Source organism: Rhinolophus hipposideros, assembly GCF_964194185.1.
Source record: "Rhinolophus hipposideros genome assembly, chromosome: 20".
NCBI classification, from domain to species: Eukaryota; Metazoa; Chordata; class Mammalia; order Chiroptera; family Rhinolophidae; genus Rhinolophus; species Rhinolophus hipposideros.
The window spans coordinates 12,557,138-12,576,053 of NC_138066.1; the positions used below are offsets into that span (position 1 = coordinate 12,557,138).

The 18,916-nt window shown below is 49.3% G+C and overlaps 1 protein-coding gene across 5 annotated transcripts in view; it reads right to left on the reverse strand.

Moving 5' to 3' along the window:
• Positions 1 to 981: 981 nt before the first annotated feature.
• Positions 982 to 18,916, reverse strand: part of SLC13A5 (solute carrier family 13 member 5) — a 29,680-nt gene continuing 11,745 nt past the window's right edge. For 4 of the 5 annotated variants that reach the window (XM_081028344.1, XM_081028345.1, XM_081028346.1 and 1 more), the window contains exons 7-12: positions 14,963 to 15,178; positions 14,461 to 14,561; positions 13,452 to 13,570; positions 11,338 to 11,499; positions 7,765 to 7,902; positions 982 to 6,591 (exon numbers count right to left, since the gene is read on the reverse strand). In XM_081028344.1, coding sequence (XP_080884470.1) covers positions 6,460 to 6,591; positions 7,765 to 7,902; positions 11,338 to 11,499; positions 13,452 to 13,570; positions 14,461 to 14,561; positions 14,963 to 15,178 — 868 coding nt within the window. In that variant the 3' untranslated portion in view covers positions 982 to 6,459. The remainder of the gene's footprint in view (positions 6,592 to 7,764; positions 7,903 to 11,337; positions 11,500 to 13,451; positions 13,571 to 14,460; positions 14,562 to 14,962; positions 15,179 to 18,916) is intronic. The other variant, XM_081028348.1, reaches the window with a different exon arrangement.

Here is an 18,916-nt window from a genome sequence, read left to right on the forward strand (position 1 = left end):
GATAAAAATCTCTGCCCTCGTTGGACTTACACTCTTAAAGATGGAGGAGAGACAAAGAACTAAAGGAGTAAATTCTGTAGTATATTAGAAAATGAAATGTGTAATAGAGAAAAATCAGGGACAGTATAGAGAGTGGGGATGGGTGGGGGGTTTATAATTTAAAACAGGCTGAGACGTAACATTTGAGCAGAGATTTAAAGGAAATGAGGGAGCAGGAGTGTCCTTTGCATGCTCTAGGAACATTAAGGAGAGCAGTGTCACAAGATGAGAGTGAGTCAGTGGTTTCTCAGACATGTGGCAATGCCTAGAGACATCTTTCATTATCACAACTGGGGGGGGGACGCCATTGGCATCTGGTGACTAGAGGTCAAGATGCTGCTGACTATCCCACAGTGCAACAAACAGCTCCCTACAACAAAGAATTATTTGGTCCAATTACCAATAATGCTGAGGTCAAGAAATCTGGGAGAGAAGAAAACAGTAGTAGGAGAGCTAGCCAGAGAGGTAAATGCCAACCAGCTTTTTCTTGAATCTAGAGAAGCTGATTCAGAAATTCTTATGGAAAAATATGTGAGAATAGCTAGGAGGAAATATTAAAAAGAATAAACAGTAACTAGCTTCACCAGATCTTAACATATACTATAAATGACTAACTTCCTTAATATATAAAGAGTTAGTACAAACAAATAAGAAAAGCCCTTTTAAAAAAAAATCTCAAAAAATGAGAAAAAGACAGAGTTTACAAAAAAAGATACACAAGTGGATTATAAATAAGTGGGGAAATGTTCAATGTTCTTTGCAATTTAATGAAAATGAAAATCATGAGATAGAATTTTTCAACTATCAGATTAGCAAAGATTAAGAAATTTGATTATGCAGAGTTGCTAGGGGTGTGTGAGAGTAAGGTCTCATGCACAGCTCTTGAGACCACATACTGGCACTGCCTCTTTGAAAGGCAATTTGGCAATATCTGTCCTTATTTAAATATACATACCCCCGATCCAACATGCCATTCCAAGAAAGTATTCTCGTCACATAGGAGCACAAAGATTTAAGTACAGGCGTGTTTATTACAGTATTAGCAAAAGACTGGAAACAACCTAAATGTCCATCAATAAGGAACTTGTTTTTTATACTATATATACTTACAGTGAAATGCCACACAGCTCTTAAAAAGACTGAGGCTTACTCCTAGGCATACATTCAAGAAAAATGAAAACATATGTCCACAAAAAGAGAACTTTATAACAGCTTTAATCATAATAGCCCCAAACTGGAACAACCCAAATGTCTGTCAAAGGAGAATAAACGAATTGTGCCATATTCATACAATGGAACACTCCCTAGTAACAATAATAAAAGGAATGAATGGATACACACAACAGGAATGTATTTCAAAAGCATTTTGTTAAAGCCAAATAAATCAGACACAAAAGAGTATATACTGTAGGATTCCATTTATATAAAGTTTAACAGACCAAACTCATCCATGGTGACAGAAATCAGAACAGTGGCTGCCTAGAGAATGTACAGGTTACTTGAACGGGCAGGAGAACTTTCAGGGGGAAAGAGATGGAAGTGGGATATTGCTGACACAGTGCACACAGTTCTAAGTTATTGAATTGTACACTTAAAATCTATGCTATTCATTGAATTTAGTATTACCTCAATTTAAAAACAAAATTAACTATTGAATGAGAAAAACAAAAATAAAACAAAAAAACCACCCTAATCAAATTTAATATGTCCTGTCCTGAAATGGAATGATTTCCAAATAACTTTAGCAGGGGTGTGAAGGCTGGGGTGGGGGGGTGGAAACAAGGACAGCAAATGTGTATAGTATGCCCCCATATGTAAGAAAGAGGACATGTATCTATCACATAAGATCATGTATGTGTAATATCTGGAAAGACACGTAAGGAATTGTTGACAGTACTTGTCTTTCTGGAAGGGGATGGAGGCCTTACATCTTAAGTGGGAGGGACACGTCTCAATACTTTTTTTGTACTGTTGGAATTTCTTTTACTGTGCTCATATTATTTTTTTAATATAAAAAGTAGTTAAAATTTCTTGATTAGATAATAGGGTTCCCTGAGATTGAAGTTTAGTATTTTTCTACCCTTGACAGCTGGAAGCAGGGACATAAATGTTGCTCTCAAACTGCCAGCAGTGGGTGGCCTGCGTCTCCGAGGACAGAAGTGGGTGTTTGGACAAGCGGATCAGGGAAGTGCCTGGAAGATGTTCCTAGGGCAGGGAAGTGAAAACCTGAGCCCGGGCTCAGGACACCACTGGAAAGAAACAGAATATCTGATTACAAGGATTCCAACCTGAAACGATAAGCTTTCTGTTAAGGAATGTAAAAACTGGTCCCATGGTGTGGAAAGTTTATCTTGATGGATTTTTCCTTTTTTTTTTTTTTTTAACGTGAAAGGAAGCTTCCCTGGTGGGTTGGGAGACAAAGCTTTTCAGAGGCTGTGGGATGAGAGAGAGAGAGAGAGAGAGAGAGAGAGAGAGAGAGAGAGAGAGAGAGAGAGAGACCTTGGAAAAAAGAGTTCTGATCTAAGAATAGGACTGCCAGGTATAGTTTTTAACCAAACAATCCAGCATTTGGTCTTTATTTCCACAAACAAGAGCATGCCCTTAAGGGACTTCACCAAGAATGTACTTATTTTGAGAATTGGACTTGTGCTACTGACATGATTCCCCACTTGGGAGTACAGAGCAGAAGTCTCACTATCCATTATTTCTGTTAGTGTTCAAGAGACGGTGGGGAGGATCGAGGACTTAATGTGTCCCAGGAGATGCCTTGTTCACGGGTCCTAACAGAGAAGGAGGCCCAGGCCTTTCCCTAAGGAAGTTCTCAGCTCAGGGTCCCAGTTCTGGGGTCAGAGGGTAAAGAACCCTGGGGGCCTGACTTTGGAATGCATAGAATCCTTATGGAGTCCTAAGTCCCTGGCAAAACAGTTGAGAGAGCAGTCTTGGTCAAGATTACGTGTTCAGCTAACCTCAAGCCCAAATGTCTGCTCTAGATACTAAGAGAGGACTCAGGGGTCTTGGGTAGGATCTCTTTACAAAACGTAAGAGGCAAAATACAGATGGGGAAAAGATCTGAGACCCAGATGCGAACGGATATAGGCTGTGTAATAGACTCCAAGATGAGACAGCATGGAGAATGGGGGCGGGGGTGGGGGATGGAGGGGACTGCATCTGGCCCAAGCAAATGAAGAAGGATCAGGTGGGGTAAGAGGCTCCACGACTCTGGGGCCAGGCCCTTAGAGATCCTCTGGTCCAGCCCCTTCCTAATGGAAACTGAGGGCCAGAAAGTGGACTGACTTGTTCAGTGTCAGACGTTAGCCTCCCAATCCAGTGGGTCTCCTGGAAGAAGGAGAAGCAAAAGCAGAACTGAGCCCTTGACCAGACAACCATACTCTCTTCCTATCTATAAACCTATTTCGACTGCATTCCATGGAAACATAGCCACTCAAGTAGCCTGGAGTAAGGGCAGCCCTCTGAAAGGGTCATAACACTAGTCCCTGGTCATCACCTACCCAATAGCTCCCCTCTCTTTTTTCCTGCCAGAACCCAGATTTTGCAGTGGGTGGAAATCTCTTCCTTTCAGGAAACACAGGCCAATCCCCCAAGCCCAAGAGATGGGCCCTAACTGGTCTCATGGTATTCCAATAGAATTCCAATTGCCCTTTGTTCATGATTGGCCTAAAGGTGGCTGTATGAACTAGTTCTGGCCAATGAGACATAAAGGGAAGTCTGTAGGGGCTTCCGGGAAAGCTTTTGCTTTCCTAATAAACGGGAAAGCTGAAGCAGGCACCAGCAGGCCCGCACCCCACCCCACACTGCCTTCTTCCTGCCTTCAATGTCAATGTAGATGTAGTATGAGGGAAGAGCATGAGCATAGAGAAAGGCAAGGCACCCTCAGGATGGCAGAGTAGAGGGTAGAGCCCAAGTTCTTGACGGCCTGAGAGAGAGGCTGGACCAAATCCGGCAGCTGTCTACTTCCAGACTTCTTGTTAAGTGGACATTAACTGTCCTGATGGTTTCAACTACTGTTTGCTGGGTTTTCTCTTCCTGGCAGCTAAAAGCAACCCTGACTGGCACTGGCCATACATGTTAGCCCAACTCCAGCCGACTTCGAGAGAAGTTGTATACTAACAGCCTTTGCTCAGCCCCCTCAACTGTGGCGTCTGCTCCCCGGAAGCCCCCACCCAGCTTTCTGGTCAGCCCTCAACCCCATGGAGTCTGGTAGAGTCCTCTACCCATTACATCCTCCTTCATCAGCCTGGCCAGACCTACTCATCTGTAGTGCCCACCTTGGATGACCTTCACCGACCTTGCTCACTACCACGAGGGACGCATCTAATTGACCACGCTGATCACTTCTTTATTTAGCAACCACACTTAGAGTGTCCTGCTCTGGGTCAGTCCTAGCGCTGGCACCGGACCCAGCAGGCGGTGCAAAGCCTTGGGGCACCCGCAGATGGCTGTGGCACACACATCCACAGCTGCAGTGTGAAGAGCTGTGACCGAGTGCTGCATCGGTGTGACGTTGGTATCGAGAGCCATTTCCGTACTTCTGTCTCCAACCAAATGCTTTGCTTCTTCAGGCACACGTCAGCCCTGTCTGCTCCCACATTGTCCTGAGCCCATCTTAAAGAAGGCAGCAAAAGGGGCTCTTGTTTAACAATTTTCCCTGAGCAGGAAGGGCCTTGGGCGGACTTTCTCTTGGCCAGTCACTTTTCCCTATAGGTCCTATAAGGCCCAGACCCTTAATGAGGAAGGAGCAGTGGACATGCAGGCCAAAAATCTGGATTGCCACCCTAAGTGCCACTCACATGATATGTGACTTTGGACACGTGACTTGGCCTCTAGCCTCAGTATTCTCGAAAGACAGAGAAGGAGAATAACACCTGCCTATCTCACGGGGCTGCTGAGGTCAAATGAGATAAGTAGTGAATGCACCAGGTACAGAGAGGCTTGGCACACAGAAGGTGGCCAGTGAGTAAGTGTCCATTTATCTGCCTGCCCTTGCCCCCCACCCCAGAAAGCCGGAGACAGTGCAATGCACCTTTCCATGGGAGGTAAACGGGCAGTCAAGAATCCTCCCACCCAGAGAGCCAGGTACACGCTCGGTCCTCGAGGGGATTCCCTTGGGTTCCCATACTTTCCCCTGCCCTGGAAAATGTCATCCATGGACCTCATGTATCTGCTACTGCCTCTCTTCCAGAGCACCACAAAAGGAAAATGGAGTTGATGGGCAAAAGCCTAGGTGTTGCTGATGTATCTCTCCGAGGGGTTCTGAGGGTTCCCACAGCCACTCTGGGGTCTTTGCTCCAGCAACTTCAGGTAGATTCACTCATGGGCAGGAGCTGTCAGTTCAGGGACCACCAAGCACTGCTCCTTCTCAACAATGCTGTCACCACCAGCATGACTGCGAAAGCCAGTCAGCGAAGGGAAGGCTTTCCCTGGGAGAGCTTGAACTCTGGCAGGACAGAATAAACTCTAAAGGACCCTGCTCTTGGTGATTAACTGCTGTGTCCACCCTGGGCCTACAGGTAAGGGAGGAACCCCGAGGCCCCAAAGGAGCCATTGCTGCCCATACTTGGAGTGTGATCCCAGCTGTGTGGGGTGGCAGGAAAAGCATCGTCCAGAAGAGCCAACTGACCTTCCTGGGAGAAAAGAGGGTGCCAGAGGGCCCAAGCCAGGGTATCCCAGCAAATATTGGCCCAGACAACAAAGGGCCCTAGGAGTGGAAGGAGGTGCACTGGAAAGATGGGAAACGGCTCTAAACTGTCAGTGAAAACAGAGCGAGGTAAAGAGGGGAGCAGTTTCGCCCATGGTGTGCTGTGGGTGATGTCCATAAGTTACCAACTCAAACTCCGCATCCTTTGGTGGTGGCACTGTGCTCCTTGTGGTTCCAGGAGGCTCTGATTCCCACCCTTACTCCGGCAGTGGGAAGCTGCCCAGGACCAGATGTTCTGTCCCGGGGCTGGGTTGTCCCTTCCAAGTGACAGGAGTGATCCGAGGCAGCCCCAAATCGGCAACAGAGGCATGGGCTCTGGAAGGTAGTTTTCTCACCTCTCACGCTGGGATCTGATTCCCATTTAGATGACTCTGGAACTAAGCAAGTGGATACCGGAGCCCAGTGTGGGGCCAGTCTGAGGCTGAGTGGGGAAGGAGCCTGCATCCTGGTACTTCTGCAGCCTGCGTGTCCCAGAGATGATGGCAGGCCCCTGGGAAAGATGGATGCCATCAGCCCCTTGGGAGGCTCCCTTCACTTCCCTCCAGCTGCCCAACCCCAGCTATGACCTGGGCCTGGGTCTCCATGGGGTGTGGGCATCATTGTGTCACTTTGGGGTGTGAGCCCCAAAGCTCTGCGATAAGGTGTGCCAGAAGGTTCGGGAATCCTCAGGAGGGCAGGGCTGTGTTGTGGTCTTGTGGCTCTTCCTAAGTCTCAATATGTGTCACATTTGCCCAGTCCGGGAAATGATCCAAATCAAATATGACCCGTCCCCAAGTGTTGACTGCCAGAAATACACAGAAGACTCCAATTACGTTCATCATTAGTCCTGTTTTCACCTGGAAAAACAAAGGGCCAGAGTCAGCAAGCATCCTCGGTTAGCCGGGCTGTCAGAACCAAGGTGAATGAGACACTTAGTCTTCGCAGAGGAGGAGACAAAATCTAGTTTGCTGGGCCTCCTGTCCCTGGGCCATGCTCTGTGCTCACCCCACCCCCAGACAAAGCAACTTCATGCCCAGTAAGTATCACCAGTGCTCAAAGCATCCCTGGGAAACAGGCAGATGGTGGGTCCTCTGTTCCCACTTGAGCATTTGGAAAACTGGGCCTCTGGGAGGGGAGGCGATGTGAGGCAAACCTCCCCCCACCTGCCATTCAGGGAGTTACTGGGGGAGACTGGGTCTGACTCTAGGTCCTGTGCTCACCCAGCACCTTTACCGCCCCACCAGCACCTACTGGCTTCCCAAGAACTTCCTCTGGCTCTTTCTGATGCCTCCTCATGCTCGTTAACCATTCCTGTTGGAATTGAGTTTGCAGTCTGGAATCCACCCTCTTTGCGAGAATGTTCCATGGAGTCCCAGAGATACCCAGCAGAGGCTCTGAGATAACTGACACGAGATTAGGCTGAGGTAGGGACCTTCATTTCTGGCCTGCCCTGCTCATGCATTTGCTTCTCCCCCTCCCAGAGCTGCAAATCTGCTCTCCTTCTCCTGTCAGAGGCCTCAAAGCAAAGCAGAACTGAAGAGGCATCTTCTGTTCCCAGGCGGTGGTCCCTCTCTTCCCCTCCCTGCTTCTACGTCTGTAGATGCCTCTGACAATCTCTTTGGCCGTCATTAGCACCCCTCCACACACCCCGACCCCACGCACATCTCTGCCTTGCCCCTCCTGACCATATCATGGGTTCTTGCTAGTTTGTGAAGTCACTCTTGGCCATCTGGGACCCCCACCCTCACCCCTTCCAAGGGCTCAGCGAGAGCTCCCCTGCTGACTACTCGAGCGCCTCCAGGAGGGAGATTCTATAACCCACCTCTCAGCTTTGGGAGACAGAGCAGTATGAAATCTGAGATCATTTCAAAAAAGAAGAAAAGCTGCATCTAAGTGCAAATAATGAGGATAGGTTTGGATGTTCGGTGGTATTCCCAAATTGTATGACTTCACACGTCATTAATAAACGGGGCATCGCTCATGGCAAAAGCATCAAAGCTGATAGGAGCAAATAAAAGCGGCTGCGTTACCATGTCAGAAACCTTGAGGTGTCCATAGGCAAACACGATGGCGTTAGGCGGAGTGGCCACGGGCAGCATGAAGGCAAAGGACGCACTCAGGGTACAGGGGAGCATGACGTACAGTGGATTGAGGCCAATGGAGCGTGACTGGGGGAAAACACAGCACTGCAGCGTCAGCGTCACACATACGGAAAACAAAAGCTCCCGGGGACCATTATTCTGAAAAGCATTCCTCTAATGCACTGTGCACGTTCCCACCTCTGTGCCTTTGTCCTTCAGGGTTTTCTACCTTTTGCCATGTCTCTGGGTGATAACGCTGCTGGACTCCAGGGGCTGAGTTCAGAGCCATCCCTCCAAGGGGCCTTTCTAAACCCCCTAATTCATTCAACATCTATTTCTTGGGCACCTACTATGTGCCACAGACCATGCTGGCCACTTAGACTGCAATGAATCTTCCGGGTTCCTGCAGCCCACGTGTGCATACATCTCTCCGTCCTGCCACAGACCGAGAGCCTAGAGGGTAGGGACCATGTATTCTCACCTATGGATGCTTCTATGTATGCATGTTTTTATGTACACATTTGGGGATCATTTTAAACATGGAATTTGGGATCCATCTTTTTTACTGTACAGCTTAAAATTGAGCCACATGTAACGGCACCCAGCACAGAGTAGACAGACACTCATTAAATATTTATTGAATAAATGATGTCATTCATACTGTCTGTCGATATCTATCAAAATTAATAATCTAGCATGCAGATTTACATGCACATGAGGGCAGACATATATACAAAGATGTTCACGGTGATGTTATAATAGCAAAACACACAGGAAACAGACTACACGGCCATCAACAGCAGAATGGTGAAATAAAATACGTGTATGCAAACAATGGAATAGTTGGTAGCTGGAAAGAAGAACGGAGTAGGATTTATGTGCTAACACGGAAAGAACTCCAAGATCTATAGTCAGATTTTTAAAAAATTTAAGAGGCAGAACAGGACCACAGACTAATATCATTTGTTTAAAAAGAGAGAGAATGTGTGCGTGTGTGTGTGTGTGTGTGTGTGTGTGTGTGTGTAAAATACATCCAGAAAGATACCTAAGAAATTAATAGCAGAAGTCTCTAGGGAGGATTCTAGAGGGTTAAGATCTATACTCTTTGGTATTAGACATTTTAAGCCACATGTATGTATTACGTTTTCAACTTTAAAACATGATACACGTTCCCATTTTATTAAACGCTCTTCAAAACTGATTGTTAATAGCTTTATAGTATAGAAATATTTTATACTAAATAATTCTTTACTGTCCATCTTTATAACACAATTGACCATTGGATAACACAGGTTTGACCTGTGTGGGTCCACTTACACCCAGACTTTTTTCAATAAACATACAGTCAGCCCTACATATCCCCAGGTTTCCCACCTGCAGATTCAACCGACCATGGATTGAAAACATTTTTCCAGCCATAATTGGGAATCTGTGGATGAAGAGAGCCAACTGTATGTATTGTTCTGTGCCATTTTATATAAGGGACTTGAGCATCTGTGGATTTTGTTATCCAAGGGAGGTCCTGGAACCAATTCCCCAGGGACTGTGGGACTGCAGTTAAATTCTGGGGGAGTCAAAGCTATTCGGGGATTTTCAACAGTGCGAGGGGTCTGTGCCCCGAACCCCCGCGTTGTTCAAGTGTCAACTGCATATGCTTATAGGCATCTCTGATGATTTCCTAGGACATATTTGCAGCCGTGAAATTGCTGAGTGATAGGATATGAGCAGGTTTTAGGTTACGGTTCCTGTGGGTAAACAGGTCTCTTAAAAGGCTTGTAGGGTGTCTGATGGGCACTTGTCTTATTAGGGAGACCACTTCAGGGACAGTGTAGATGCCTGACCACTGCAGTGTACATCTGAAGCTGAAGCTGAATAACAATGAATGTCAACTATAATTTAATATATGTAGTCACAGGATACGGAGTACAGCATAGGGAATGGAGTCAATGGAATTGTAACAGATATGTACAATGTGAGAGGCGCAGTAGATTGGGGGAGGGGAGTTTGCACCCAGTTACACTCCCTCTGGGAGTGTCTATTTCCTGGTTCCCCCATTTGTCCTGGCCTTAGGCATACATGGTGTATGCACGCCATGTGGCTCTGTGACCCAGCTGGAAGGGTCACTACCTTTTCTTTTCCCACAGGTGGGTGCTGAGGCAGGAGTGTGAGTGGGCTTGGAGATAACTGAGAAATCTTATTTGGGGTTTCTGGTTCTAGAAAAGCTTGTTTTCAAAGGGCCTGGCCACCCCCTTGAGTTAAGACCTCCATTTCTCTGGTTGGAGCCCTCAGGGCTCACTGCTGGGGCTACAGGTGACAAAGCCAGGCCTTTGCTGGGGGTGGGGAAAGGACTCACCACACACCCAGCATCAAAAGATGTTCCATGCTGCATCGGATTGGGCAGCCTGCTTAGGGGAGGGGGAGATGGGCCACCTTACTATTTCTAACACTTTTCATCTTCTCTTGGACTAGAAGGAGAAACCATTGGGTTTGTTTTGTAAACACATGGATACCCCGGCAGCCAAATGGAAATTTACAAACGACAACACTGTGTTCAGTCCTTAGTAAGTCTGTTTCCCAACTCCAGAGAGACAACCACAACCTCTCCCAGGCTCATTTTGCAGTATACAGAGGATTTTCATCGCCCTCATCTTACTCGACCCTCAGCACAAGTGTAGGAGCAAAGAACTTAAGTGACACATTCGAGGATCCCACAACTTGAACTCAGGTCTTCTGACTCCAAACCCAGGGCTCTTCCTGTACCACCTTGAGGTCAGTATTCCCATGTGATAAATAACAGATGGAAATCCAAGAAAACATCACAGCTGATTTTCCTATAAGCTCTGCTTTCTTCTCAGTCCCAACGCAAAACCATGCTTGCCCATAGAACAAAACTCTTTAGCCTGGCATAGCACTCAGCATCCCCCCTCCACCACGACCCACTACCTCTCTGGGCTCAGCTCACACTCATTCCTGATCCCTGGGCTCACCGCCCAAGGCTTCTGGGAGCTTTCAGTCATGCCCCCCATTTCCTTTCCTCGGGCTTTCCATCTTCCCAGACATCCTCTCCCCACGACCATTCCCAAGCCCCATCTTCCCCAAGACCTCTTCCTGGTGGGTCCCAGCCAGTGGCGTCCCCATCTCTGCACACCAGTGCTACATATTCAGAGACCCTCTATCATTCCCCCATGGCATTAGTCCACTCCTCCTTGCTGCAAATCCTGTCTCTCCATCTAGAGAAATGGTCAGTTACATTTATAAATAAATTTTGAGCACCTGATTCATGCTTAGTGCTTTGGCTAGCACAGAGGATACAAAGAAGAACAAGCAAAGCACTGAGGGCAGGCCCAGGGTCATCAAGGGCCCACACATCCTATCAGAGCCAGGGCGAGACCAAGGTCCCCAAAGCCTGGTCAGGCTCTGGTCCCTGATTTCACTGCCACTTTAGTGTCCTACAACACAGTTGCGGGTGAACAGCTTCCTATGAAATGGGCACTAACAGTTGCCCCCAGCAGTGTTACTTACCATGGAGGCAAAGATGGGCAGGAACAGGGTGGTGGTGGCCACGTTGCTTGTGCACTCAGTGAACACAGCAACAAGCAAGGACAAGATCAAGGTGATAGCTGCTGGGGGCACAGCGTGCAAGGGCTCCATCTGCTTCCCCATCCATTCGGACAGCCCCGAGACCTGCGAAGCACCAGGAGGGCAATCACAGGGCAACTAGGTTACAGTTCCTCCAGGGCCAGAAGGGACCCTCCTCTTTCTGTAGGGAGCTCAGCTCATCCCCCACTTCCAATTCTCTGCATATTTGCCATAGGTGATCTCATCTATGCCTGTCGTTTCAATCTCCATCCTCACTCTACTGTCTCCTAAATCTGTATTTCAAGCCCAGCTGGTCTACTATCCAGATTTAAACATCCATATTCCTTCTAGAAATTTCCATCCAGATGTCCTGTGAGCATGTCAGATTCAGCATACCCCAACCTTCAGTCATCCTCTCTAGCCCAGATTCTACTGCTCTCCCTGGGCTCCCCAGCTTAGTGAATGGACTCATCATCGACCTGCTATCCAACCTAGAAAAGTGGGAGTCATCCTGGGGGTCTCTGCCCCCCTCATTCCTTCCATCCAATCAGTCACCCCAAACATCTCATGTCCATTGTCTCCTCTCAGTCTCCCACAGTTCTAGAAGCTCTGGGGAGTGATTTGAGCCAGGAATTGGGAATCTGGATTTGGTGCTTTGGGCTGAGAAGAGATTGTCCAGGAAGAGAGTGAAAAGTAAACAGAGAAGAGGCCCAGGACAGAGCCTTGGGGAACACACATATTTAAGGGAGAACAGAGGACAAGTCAGCAAAGGAGGCTGAACAGGAACAGTCAGAGTTAAAAGGAAACCAGGAGAGAATGGTGTCTTGGGAGCCAAAGGAGAAGGGAGCTTCAAGGAGAGAATGGTTCCTGGAGTCCAGTGTTCTGAGATGGAGTGAGATGAAGGCTGTAGAGTGTCTACTGAGTCTCCCTCAACTACTGCCCTGCCCACGCCTCTACTCCAGACATCAGAGTGATGTTCCCCAAGTGCAGGTCTGACCACGTCACGCTCGGGCCTCAACTCTTCCGTGGCTGCCCACTGCCTTCAGAATAAAGTCCATACTCCCTCTCTTGAATTCCAGACCCTCTGTGAAGTCGCTTCTGTTAGCTTCACCTGCCTCATCTTGTCCTTCGGCTCTACACCACACACTTACTCCTTTACTCATGTGTCACTTCTTCCTGAAATGCTCTTCTATATGTGTCCCCCTCTCCTGACTGTGAAGTCCTCGAGAACAGGGACTATATTTCAATCTCCTCTGTCATTCCCGAGCGTGGCCTCACATGGACATAATAGAAATCTTTGATGAATGAATGAATGACTGGATGGAAAAGTGACTAGCTGGATGGATTTGCTCACCCACAAAATAGTTACACACCCACCATGCACCAGGCTCTGTCTTAGATGCTGAGGAAACAACAGTGACAAGATAGACCTATCGATTACATTCTATTCCTGGATGGATGGACAGATGGACAGATGGATGGGTAGAGGATAGCAGCATCCATCTGGCTCATCCCTCCCTGTAGCTCATCTTTCCTATCAGGGAAGATGGGAGGTAAGAAAGTTACATTTTGGGGCGTTTCCCCACAAAAGCTGTTCCTCCCCTTCTATACTGCTACATACTTTGCTAGAGAAAAAATTTTAAATGGCAACCATGTCAACAAAGAGTTCAGCAAGGAGGAGAACCAAACAAAGGTAATGGTGAAAATATCCACAAGGCCTTGAAAGAAAGATTTCCCTAGACTAAATCAGAGCAAAGATCCTTATTACCAAACCCCGAAGGAGACCTCACAGTGTCCTCTGCCTATCTTGGGTCACCAGGGTCACTTAAATTCACTCATTTCTGCAGTCACTCAGAGTACTTTCTCTATTCCAGGCACTACTTGTGGTGCAGAGTTTCTAGTCATATTATACATGACAAGACAAAGTCCCTGTCCTCAAGAAATGTACAGTTAGTAGAACCAGCCCAGGGTTGCAGAGCTGGAGGGACACGGTTCTTTGGCCGCCCTCGTGGTGAAAGAAGGGGACCCTGTGAGCAGCTCACAGCTAGAGAAGTTACCTCACATCCTTTTGCCAGAGCAAATCCGCCCCCCAGTAGCAGCACAATGCCCCAGGGAACTTTCTCCTGAGTCACCTTCCAATTCAGCAGTGCAGGGGGATAAAATGGAATTTTCCTTTCTGAAAAGAAACAATAAAACACACACATCCACAGAGCAGCATTTGAAAGCAAAGGAGATCTAACAAAGGGGAATTAAAGCCTGTAAGGACAATGAGTACCATCTCATATCTGTAAATTAGCTAAAATTTACAATAATTACTACACCCATTGCTGGTGAAGACATGGTAAAGCTATTACACACCCCGGGTGGCCTTATAAATTGGTATAATCTTTTTGAAAAGCAATTTGGCAACACATTTAAGAGTCATTAAGACATACAGACTCTTTTCATCCCCGCAACATCACTCCTAGAAACGTATCCCAAAGAAGAAACACCCTCCAAGAAAAAGCTATACACATGAACACATTAATTTATGATCATGAAAAATTCAAAAACAGCCAGAGTGTTCCATCACCGGGAAAACGGTTCTAGTCCCCCGACGCAATACAATGCTGTTATTAGAAACAATAAATTTGAAGACTGCGGCAATAGCACGAAATAGTTTTGGAACCCCAAGCAAAACCACGAAAACGAAAACAACAAAGGAACAGGATTCAAATTGTGTGTTTTGATTACAGCCATATATCATGTGTGCATATTGATAAAGTGTCGGAGGGAGAGAGAAACTCAGAAATACTGACGACATTATGGGAAATGGGAACTATTTTTCTGTTCCAGTTATGATATTAATAAGATTTCAAGGGTTTTCAAAAGCAAAAGAGAAGAGATTTTGCACTCCACAATATCAAGGAAGGTTTGAATCACCCCCTCTATCCAGACTTTGTAATCTCGCCAATCCTCTTCAGTAGGGTGGGATTTTCTCCCTCCTGAGCCCAGGGGCTCCCACAGAGAGCCTTTGCCGCCAGGGTCCCAACCCTGATAAATGGGAGGCCAGGACAGGAGCCTTACCTTCCTCCGTCTGGCTGCAGAAGTTGAACTTGGGCTTCTGCGAAGGCACAACGAATAGCAACATGGCCACGAAGATGGCCACAGTCGCATCGGAGACATATCTAGGTGGGGGAGAGCACACAGGATGAGCCAGCTCAGTGGCCGTGGCTGTCACGCAACAAACCTGTACTGAGTCTAAATGCTCCTGTGTGAAGAAAAGGGCTTAGCTGGGTATGAAAACTGGAACCCCAAAGACCCAGATCAGGCAGTAGATTGAATTCTGGCTGGAAACCAAGGCACCTTCATTCTTGGCCTGGCTTTGCCACCAACGCTGGAGGACCCTGAACAGCTCCCTTGCCTCTCACAGCCTGTGCTGAGGCAGGAGGAGCCACAGGAATACATCTGGGGCTTTGTCATGAAGATTGGTGAGAAAAAAATGAGTCGTGGAACCAATAGAACAGCCCAGAACTCAACTACGGAACCCAGCAGTGCCGTGGAGAACGCTGCAGAAGGACTGACTTACTGTGTGTCGCCCTCAGCCCAGGCGATCGACAGCCAGCCAGGCATGAAGCCGGGGTCCCGGGAGAACCACAGGCTGACCAGCAGGAAGAAGCAGAGCATGACGTTGACCTCGGCGAAGGAGAAGGGGCCCAGCTTCCTGTACTCCTCCTGCAGCACCTCGTAAGCGGCCTTCTCATTATTCCTCCTCTCCAACCCGCAGCCCCAGGACTTTTTAAAACTAGAGGATGCAAACACAAGAGAATGGCAGGGCAAGCTGGTTAGGTCAGGGGCTGGTCGGATGGAAGCCGGACTGGGCGGCAGAACTTGGCATAAAGGCTTATGGTGCCGCCTGCCACCTGCAAGGACATTGAGCAAGTCCCTTCCCTGCTCCTCATTTCTGTCTTCTGCCTCCCCTACCTCACAGGACACAGAGGGGAAGTCTTTGTTATGTGTGCCCAGCACATGCCCCCGGGTGCCTCAGTATTCCCCGAGGAGGCTAGAAATGGCACAGGTGGAGTGGCCAGTGGCCAGTGGCCTCAGGACAGTGGAGACAAGAAAGGAGATGGCAGACGGGAAGGTTGGAGGCTGAGCAGGACAGGGCGGATGGGGACGGGAATGGGGAGGAGGGCGGGAGCATCAGAGGCAGAAATAAGCAGAACTGAGGCCACCGCTGGTGACCCAGCAGGTGCCCAGTCGCCTGGAAGACCGCTGTTCCCGTCATCTAGGGGAAGGCCATGCGCTCTGCAGCTGGCTTGAGGTGGGTCCAGGGCTCTGCCACATGCTTCCTAAGTCTTTCTCTTCTGAGCTGCCTGGAGCTGCCTTTGACGGTCCTGGGATGCCAGCACAAGAGGACACAAGGAACAAGGAGACAGGGCGGAGCAGGAGCAGGGTGGGTGCTTGCATTCCAAGGAGCTGGAGAGGTAAAATTTGGGATCCAGGAGACTCTGGAGCTCGCAGCAGGCATGGCTATGGAAAAGGAAGCCAGCCCTGGCCCTGCTTGTGAATGGGCTCCCGAGAGACCAGTGCCCACTGGCCAACACGGCCTACCCAGGGTGCACTGCAGGACCTCCTCTGGAGGGTTCTGGCAAGAGGGGGCAGGAAGGAGGGCTTCTTGGAGGAGGTGTGGAGGGTAACTCAGCCATGAGGAGGGACGAAGTGGGGCCACTGGGGCCCAGGATTCAGGCCTGGAGGACTTGTCTGAGGATTCCATCCATAGTCCAGTCCCTGTCAGCCTGAAGGTGGTGGGCCAGGCCAAGAGGATGGTTCCTAGAGATGTGGGTGTCCTTCCTGGGGCCTAAGACAGACTTCATAGGAGGGCAGGGCATGTGGGAATGGGTGCCACACACCAAAGCCTGAAGCCAGGGCTGGATGTGAACTGCCCGTAAAAGGGTGAGGGCCACGCTTGTGAGGGGGTCGGGCCTAAACATGGGACACAGGATGTTAGGACATAGTCTCCCAGGGTGCTCAGGGCTTGGGAAAGGAAGCAGCAGTTATGGGGCTTCCGTTCTGCCCAGCCTGCCAGGATCTCGTGCTGGACAAGGGGCAAGGCCATGCATCCCAAAGGTCACCTTCTGGGTACACCCTCCATGATCTCCTGGCATGAGGTGACTCTGCCAGTGTGGGCAGTGGCCTCGCCCCCTTGGCATGGGAGTCCGTGTTCTACCAAGCACACCTCTGCTGCCTGCCAGCTGTCGTTTTCTAGACTCTGAGGCTGGGCCCGAGACTTCAGGGTCCCAGGATAAAGGCTGTCTGGTCCTCTCAGCTGCAGAGCCCACGTCTGATGTTGGTGACACGTCCTGACCCCACAATGGCTGTGGACTCTGGGGCAGCATTGCATACGCAGTTATCCAGTGCTGGCCCCCCACAGCTAGCCAAGCCTTCAGGACCCTCTTACGCTAAACAGTTTCATCCTCATCTCTGGGTTAATCCCGTCTGGTGACTGCTGGGCTGGCACGAGATGCAGGCAAATGGATCCAGTTTGCCTGTGGGAGCCTGAGACTGGGGTGGGTGCCAGTGTCCTCCTACAGCAGAATGGCTTTCAGGACAATGCCGATCAACATGGTGATGTGCTGCAGAGCCAAGGAGAGGTGAAGGACCCTAAGCCCCCACGTGCCCCTGCTGTGGCAGGGGTCCAGAAGAACCCCCACCCTAATCCAGGGATCAGCCTGGTTAGGAAAGTTGGGTATAAGCCAGCAGTGATACTCCATTAGTCCTGGGGGGTCCTGGAGGGTCTGTGGCTCCCTTGGTTGGACGTGGCCAAGGAGGTCACCCATAAACTCAGGAAGAGACAAGCACAGTTTTTCTGGATTAGGCCAAAGGCAATGGCCCTAACATGGCTCTCCATGACCATTTAGATAAGGGACGTGAGTGAGGGCACAGCAGACATGCTTCCCCCTGCTTCAGGTGAGGTGGTCCAGGAGGCACGGAGGCACGTCCCGGTACACGGGAGGACATGCCCTGGGCCGGACGACATCTCCTGCTGTTCTGTCATTCAAGCTGATTGTAAAAAGCTGTCCACACAAGGCTACCTGTGAGCCACGCCCCCACCCTCCCCACCGCCACCACCACCACCACCTCCCTACGCGTCTAGCTGGTGAGGGCGCCTGAGCTGCAGCAGCGTGCCAGGAAGGGGTGGGAGGGGTGGCAAGCCTGAACCAACCACAGGCAGACTCCAGACGTCTCCAGGCTGCTGGAGGCTCTGCCAGGTGAGTGAGCCGCAGCTCAGGTCCTTGGCTGTGAGTTCCCAGGGGCATGGTGTCCACTTCTAGAGGCGGGTGGTGTCCTGTGGGCACGGGGCGAGGCCAGATCCCCTCTGCTTGCTCTGCCAGGGAACTCAGTGGGCCTCAGGGCTCTAGGCCCCTGCCAACCCCAGCCTGGGGGGAGGCTACAGCTGGTACCTCTGACACCCGGCTGTACCTAGGCCCCGGGGAGTCAAGGGCAGCAACCCTCAGCCTTCCCAAGAGGGGGCTGTTATGGACTGACCTGTGTCCCTGCAAATTCCTATGTCAAAGCCCTAACCCCCAGTGTGACACTATTAGGAGGTTTGCCTAAATTAGGTTTAGATGAGGTCATGAGCATGGGGCCTCATGATTGAGACTTGTGCCTTTATACGAAAAGGAAAGCACTAGAACGCTCATTCTCTCTCTTTCTCTCTCTCCCCCATGTGAGGACACAGTGAGAAGGTGGCCTTCTGCAAGCCGGGAGGAAAGCTCTCACCAGGAACCAAATCTGCTGGCACCTTGATCTTGAACTTCCAGCTTCCAGAACTGTGAGAAATAAATGCCTGTGGTCTAAGCCACCCAATCTGTGGCATTTTGCTATGGCAGCCAGGGCTGACTGAGACAGGGATCTAGGGCAGCGCGCACAGGCTCTAGAGCCAAATTGCCTGGATTCAAATGTCAGTCCCATGACGTCCAAGTTTTACAACCCTGCATAGACCATTTCCCCTTTGGTTGCCTCAGTGGCCTTATCTGTAAATTGGGAATAATAAGAGTACCTACCTCACAGATTGATATGAAGATTAATCAACATATGCAGAGTATTTCAAATCTTACCTGACATTTAATAAGCACTCGCTAGACGTGGGTCATTATTATTACTGTTGTCCCACGAGGAGACACCAACACCCACAAGCAGCCTGCAAGGTTTGGGGCAGGTTTCCTGAGGCCCGCTGATGGACGTGAGGACGTGCTGAAGCAGGTGCAAGAAGCAGGGCAAAGAGCTTCGATCAAAACCAAGCTGTGCCCCAAGCGCCCATGGGAGCAGCTTGCCTCTCACGGGCGGCCTGCACAGGGTTGTGGCATGTGAGGGATAGTTACGACTATTCTTATGTCGTTGCTATGACTACTTTGATTATGGACAGAGATTTTTTTACTAGCAGTTTTCAAAACAGTCCCTCCTCTAGGAGAAAACTTACAAGATTGCCCGATTTTCCCCATTAACTCACAGGTTTGGGCGGGCACTTTTGCCTCCCACC